The 7,065-nt window shown below is 47.4% G+C and overlaps 1 protein-coding gene across 1 annotated transcript in view; it reads right to left on the reverse strand.

Moving 5' to 3' along the window:
• CLCN1 (chloride channel, voltage-sensitive 1) overlaps positions 1–7,065 on the reverse strand; it is an 82,224-nt gene that overhangs the window by 30,291 nt on the left and 44,868 nt on the right. Inside the window, exons 9-11 of the mRNA XM_015428122.1 lie at positions 5,902–5,986; positions 4,921–5,022; positions 2,965–3,049 (exon numbers count right to left, since the gene is read on the reverse strand). Of these exons, the coding sequence (XP_015283608.1) occupies positions 2,965–3,049; positions 4,921–5,022; positions 5,902–5,986 (272 nt within the window). The remainder of the gene's footprint in view (positions 1–2,964; positions 3,050–4,920; positions 5,023–5,901; positions 5,987–7,065) is intronic.

Raw genomic sequence — 7,065 nt, forward strand, 5'->3', positions numbered from 1 at the left:
GTCGAAAAGTGGGGGGGGGGGGGGGAAGCGTGGCTGTTTGCCCTGGAGCAAAATAACGCGTGGCTGCGCGATCAGACGTCTGGTTGAGGTCCCGTGGTAAGGGGGGAGGCGCCGATCACACCACAGGCGCAGCAAATGGGGTTGTGTTGTTTTTTTTAAACTGAAGTGTGCGCATGCTCCGTTGGGTGCTTGTGCGCATCCCATGGAGACTTGGGGGAAAAACCCTTTTTGCAAGGGGACATGGGCGGGCGCCAGATGCCACCGGAAACGCGATCAGACGCCCGCCCTTGCCCCGCGGTTTCTGGAAACTAGTACCTCGGAGGTACTAGTTTTTTACCCCGCATCTTCGGCGGGAAGCCTTGGGTGAGCCACGGGAGCTCTACGCTTCCCAGATGTGGCGGTGTGATCGTGCCCGGAAAATCCGCCTATCTTCTGTCTCTGTAGCATGGCTAATGCTCCGTGTGACCGCAGCCAGAGTTTGGCACTGGCTTCAGACTCCAACTCCAACTGAGGTTCTCAGCTTTCGTTTTAAAGAAATGTTGCCTTACTAGCCCTTTATGGTTGTGAAGATAGGTTTAAACATGGGGGCAATGCCTGGCAAAAAACCGAAAGGCAGAGAACGCAAAAGCAGGGACACATTTGTTTAATTTGCATAATGTATACAGTGCCAGAATTCAGGTGCAGTTGCTGCCAAATTTGGGTTATCTTTGCAACGAGTTCTGATTCAACTATTTATTCTACCGCAGTGCACGTGCATCACCCTCAGCAGAACGGCTTCTGTTTTCCTGATTCACTCAGCCAACTTTGAAGCTAGGGGTTGCCAGCCCTGGACTGGGACATTCCTGGAGATTTGGGGATGGAGCCTGGGGAGGGGGGGGTTTGGGGAGGGGAGGGATCTTAGCCGGGTACGACACCATAGACTCCAACCTCCAAAGGAGCCATTTTCTCTACGGAAATTGATTTGTGTCGTCCGGAGGTCAGTTGTCATTCTGGGGAATCTCCAGGACCCACCTGGAGGCTAGCAATCCTAAAGGTAAAAGGTAAAGGTTCCCTTGCTCCAAAGCCAGTCGAGTCCGACTCTAGGGTTGCGGTGCTCATCTCCGTTTCCAAGCCGAAGAGCCAGCACTGTCCGAAGACGTTTCCGTGGCCATGTGGCCGGCATGACTAAACACCAAGGTGCACGGAACGCTGTTCCCTTCCCACTGAAGTGGTACCTGTTTATCTACTTGCAATTTCTTGCTTTCGAACTGCTAGGTTGGCAGGAGCTGGAACTAGAGACGGGAGCTCCCTCCATCATGCGGCACCCGGGTCTCGAACTGCTGAACTACCGACCTTCCACCGCCTGCAGTTCAGCGTCTTAACCACTTGAGCCACCGCAGCTCTAGCAATCCTACAAAGCAGCCATTTTTCTCCAGGGGGAATTGACCTTTCTAGGCTATATATCCGTTCTAATTCCAGGAGATCTTCAGACCCCACCTGGAGGTTGGCAACCCTGTTTGAAACTTCCACTGGCACTCCTCCGAGGGACTCATGGCACACGAACGGCCTTTATGGCTGAGAATTATGGGGGTGCTTGGGACTCTCCTACATATTCCGCATGCTGCTCAGTTGCTCCCATAGCAACCCTCCCTTCCTCATTGTGTGCAAAGGGAGCCAGTTCATGCACTCCCATGTTAAGTAACTGGAACACTTTACATCCAGGCAGTTCACCACTGATTTACTGCTGGAAAGTATTACTGGACGGGGCCCTACCCACTGTAGAGTTCATACCCTGGCATTAACTTACTGCTGCAAGATCCAGCAGTATTTCACAGCTGTTTCTCCTGGAATGACTGAAATAGACAGGGGGTATTTGTGTTCAGGGGATAGTAATAGCTGGCTTGTCCCTTGGTCAGAAATAGCTGGCTGGAGCACACTTTCAAAAGGCAGGGTCCCTCACCCTCCCTGACTGAGTGCAAAGGCATATGGGATAGCCACGAGTCACGACTTTTGATTCTCAGCAAGAGACAGAGAAGGAGACTGTGGCGTCCTCGCTTATAGGGGAAATGGGTTTACTTTTAAACACTCTCTGTGTATATAAACTTGGTAGTTTTCTGCTGCCACAAGGAATTTAAATTCAAATTCTCTCTCTTTTGGTAGTATGACCTAGGGTCTGGGCACTTCAGAGGACTATGTGGCCCTGAGGAAATACTGTACTGATTTCTGGGATAAGTTTAAACAAACATTGATTTATTTAATAAAGAACAAAATAGGTTTCTGGTTATTTTGGACAGTTGCTGACAAAAGAAACAATAGGTTTCTGGTTATTTTGGACAGTTGTTGACAAAAGGAACGTAAATATAACTGGCAAAGTTTGGTGCTATAAACAGTCTCTCAAGCTCTAAACTCCACTCTGACAGGCTTATACACTCATACATATAGCCACACAGGCTAGTCTTTTTGTTTTATTCACACTGGATAGAATCAGCTCTCTTAGTCACACAGACAAAACTGTTGGTCTTATTCACACAGAATTAGACTCAGAATTCCATAGTCACACAGACTATATTCTCTCTTCAAGCTTCACACACAGAATCCTTCTAACTCTCAAGAGTCACACAGACTCTCTTCAAAACTCTTCCATACTTGTCTTTCTCATATCACAGAATCTCCTCATAGACACACACACAGAATCCTCTCAGACACCCCTCCTCCCACACTCTCAGTCAGCAGCCAATCAAATCACACTTGTCACCCTCTATCACTCTTCTCATATTACTGCATTCAAACTAAACATCTAAAGGAACACACACACCAAAACATGGAATCATTACAGAGACCCACAGACTTGATAGATAGTGCATGCAGTAGAGAAGGGGTTGTTTTGCTTCAGCTAACTACTGTTAGAAAAGGAAGGTGCGAACACACATTACGTTGAGAACAAAGGTATCCCTCATTCTAGGAAACCGACAACAGCATTCTCACCTCTCCAGCCATAAACTGCCCAAAGCCTGGAGGGAATGTCACAGATGCTATCAAGAAGGTTATAACCCCTGGATATACCAAGCGGCTAAAAAGAGAGAGGGAAAGAGAGAGTATAAATTCAGGTGGCTTGTAAAGCAAGCTGATCTCTTAACATGGAATACCACACCAGCAGGGCTGTGCGTGGGAGAACATTTGTCAATAAACATGGACTCCCCCAGCAAGGGGGGTGGGTGGGTATAATTTCTCTCCTGTGAACCACTGTGGGCTTGGAGGGCAAGATACTAAGGCACTGTAGTTTGCGTTGATTGTAAAATAAAGTCCTTGATGATAAGGCAAAGATTACACATCTCAGTCTGACCATAAAAATATTGAGATATATGTCTAGGTGATAGAGGTAGCAAGCAGTTACTAGATCAGTTTGATCTGTTTGACAGTCCTAGCTGTCATGCTAGTGATTAAGTGATTACAGCCAGGTGTTATACTAGCAGGTGTTCTCTATCAGGCATTGTTAGAGTTGGTAATTAATTCACCTTGTTAGTGATTGGCTGGGTTTAGTATATTAGCTATCAGCGTGATAAACTGGGTGGGGGACTTAGTCTTTCAAGCGAAGGCACGGTATGCTGTATGATAGCCTGTATATCTCTGTGTATATATTCACCATTATATCTATATAAATTTTCTGTGCACCTTCATCACCAGTCAGTCTCCATCTTCTTATTTACTACACCCAATAAAAAATGTAACCTGCCGGTTTGTGCAGCCTCAGTTTGCCTCAGGGCCATGCAGCAAAGGAAGGGGAGATTTGGCCCTTTAATCTTCACGCAGTTTCACAACGTAAAAACCACCCTCCTGCTTTGTTGGTTCGCATTTCAAAGCAGAAAAAGCATATCGTTTAAAACATGATTTCCCCCCCCCCTTGAAAAGAACAACAGCAGAGCAAGGATGTACAAATCTGAATGGAGGTTGAAGAGTTAAACTCCCTCTCCCTTCCCTGACTGAACCTGAGGCAGTAATGGCTGAGGCCAGCAGTTTGCAATTTATGGACAGATCTAGGTTCATGATCTTCATCTTATCTGAGCCCTAAGAAGATAAAGTGTTTTAACTGCAAGATGTTAAGATACTGATTAATTTAAGCCTAATTGATGCAAGTGCTTTATTTATTTATTTTAAATCCACTCTTCACAAATACGAACACACAGCTTACTCATCCTCCATGCTGTTACAATATAGATTACTTTTAGAGTGGGAAAGAAAATATTTTGCTAAGAGGAAAGACAAACACTTGAGGGACTACAGAAAACTCTGCTCGTAGATGATAAATCTTATCCTTTTGACTGGAAAGCCCAGTACCATATATGAGTTCCTGTCAACCAAATGGACTCTGCTGGTAGACACTAACAAATGTTGGAGATACCTTTTAAATGTATAAATGGTTTTGATAATTTATGCCAATAAAGGCTCACTTGACTTGACTTGACTTGCTGGAGATACCAGAGTTTGGAACTGGGACTGCCTGTACATAAAAGCACGTGCTATACCACCGAGGCACGCCTTCATTATTTCTATTGTGGCCCACACATGGATGTTCATCACTTGAGGACTGCAATTCAAGAGTTCATTTCTGTGTATGAAATGAGCCTTCAGAGATCCAATGCCACAAACAACCTCTGTATTGCTTCCCCACCACCCCAAACATGATGCTTTCCCACAGAACCACTTTACACATTCATGTGTAAGGTCCTTCTTGATTCAGCTCTCCTCGAAACCACAACGGACTGCCATTCATAAATAAGAGGCCCAAAGGCAATGTCTTCTTCAGATCTACGTATTGCAAGACCAGGAAATCCTTTTCTTTCTCTCTGTCTCTAGTAACGATTTAACGATTTAATGATTTAAACCAGTATGCTTGCTGCCCCACTCACCTCAAAGAGAATAACTGGTCGAGAGTGTACTTACTATTTGGTTAGGAAATTACTTAGACCCGTATGCCGTCGGACAGACAAAACCACCTGCCGATTGAAGTAAACAAAAAACGCTCCCAGGAACCCAGAGCAGATCCTACGGTGGAGGGGGAAATAATTAATCCAGTACTTTGCATGATTATTCTTAATTGGTTTTATACATATTGCTTTTTGGATAATCATAACATCCAACAAAAGAACAAAAGATCCCAACTTCCAGGTGGGACCTGGAGATCTCTGAGAATTACTAATCTCCACACTACAGAGATCTGTTCCCCTGGAGAAAATGGATGCTTTGGAGGGGTGGCCTCTGTGGCATTGCACCCCACTGAGGTCCCTGTCCTCCCCAGGCTCCATCCCCAAATCTCCAGGAGTTTCCCAAACTGGAGCTCGCAACCCTACTATATTAATGGCAGCCCTCGGGGGTCACTAGGCTTGGACCCGAGCCAAGTGGCCCCTGCACCACCCACAGGGGCCATGGGGATCCACGTGCTCCATGGCTCCAGTATACCTCAAGGGCTTCCAAGGCTAATTCCGGAGCCAAATAAATCCAGACTCTTCAGCTCTGTCTAGAGCAAATTAGGATGACCAAATGCCAAGGAGGACGGCCGGATTCCTAGGCCCTTCACCGTTGCATTCGAGACAGAACTTGGGGCAGGGGCAGTTTTCCGTGTGCAGAGTTGCAACAGGCCACCCCTGCAGAAACCCCCTCCTGCAAAACGTTTAGAATACAGCAGCCCTTTGCATCTGGTCCCCCTGGGGGAGAATCCTGGCAGGGTTTCTCATCAAACAAGCAGCCATGTGTTCCTGTTCTGAATCGAGTCATTATAAGACAGCTCGAAGCTCTGGGATTGTGGCTGGGATGGCGCCTGGGTACCACCGGAGAGCTCCGGCTTCCTTTCATATGCAGATTTCTCACTGGGGCTTGCCTCTTATCATTTCTGTACTTCAATTAGTTGAATCCCTGTGGACTTACCCTATGACAGCAAAGGCAGGCAGTTCCTGCAGGTCAAAAGGAAAGTCCATTCGGAAGTTCGTTCGGAACAGGGCCGTGATGGTGACTGCATGGGGGAAACAAAGACAGGAGGAATTATTGGCGGAGAGAAAGAGAGCATGCGAGGATTTGAAACGTGAGCTGCCGATGATGGGAGACATGGAGAGGGGGAGGCATGTGAAAAACATAAGATACAAAAGGAGCTGCGGTGGCTGAAATGGTTAAGACGCTGAACTGCAGGCTGTGGAAGGTCAGTAGTTCAGCAGTTCGAGACCCGAGTTGCCGCATGACGGAGTGAGCTCCCATCTCTAGTTCCAGCTCCTGCCAACCTAGCAGTTCGAAAGCAAGAAATTGCAAGTAGATAAATAGGTACCACTTCGGTGGGAAGGGAACAGCGTTCCGTGCGCCTTGGTGTTTAGTCAAGCCGGCCACATGACCACGGAAACATCTTTGGACAGTGCTGGCTCTTCGGCTTTGAAACGGAGATGAGCACCACAACCCTAGAGTCGGATTCGACTGGCTTTCGAGCAAGGGAACCTTTACCTTTACCTTTTTACCGATACAAAAAGAGCTCCGGAGGTCTTTCCTTTGGCACAACCTTGCTTTGAAGACTAGCGATATTGTTGATTTTCTGTGTTTTCGGGCTCGAGTGACGTCCCATGAGCCTCAACACCTCCTCACCAAGACAGATTTTTTTGCTATCATTGCCATGGCAATTTTCTGTGTTTTCGGGCTCGAGTGACGTCCCATGAGCCTCAACACCTCCTCGCCAGGGCAGATTTTTTTTGCTATCATTGCCATGGCAAAGTAATCCTGCCTCACAGGGCCAGTCTAGGAGTGCAAGCCACTCTAGTGGTATAATATAATATTTAGATTTGACATCTTTAACTCGGGGGGAAGAGCATCTGCTTCCCCTGCAGAAGGTCCCAGGTTCGATCAGGTAAAAAAAAATTGATCAGGTAATAGGTGCAGGGTCGCCAAGTCCCCCCGGAGGCAGGGAAACCCCCGCCCCAGAGGCCCGTTCCCCATCGCCGGTGGATTTGGCCCCGGGGGGAACCCCACCCCAACGTGCGCATCACCAGGAAGTGACGTTAGGACACCGGGCACGCTGGGGGCGGGGCCACGACCATCGGAGGGAAAACTTTA

The sequence above is a fragment of the Gekko japonicus genome, unplaced genomic scaffold, assembly GCF_001447785.1.
Source record: "Gekko japonicus isolate JY-2015 unplaced genomic scaffold, Gekko_japonicus_V1.1 scaffold1321, whole genome shotgun sequence".
Lineage (NCBI taxonomy): Eukaryota > Metazoa > Chordata > Lepidosauria > Squamata > Gekkonidae > Gekko > Gekko japonicus.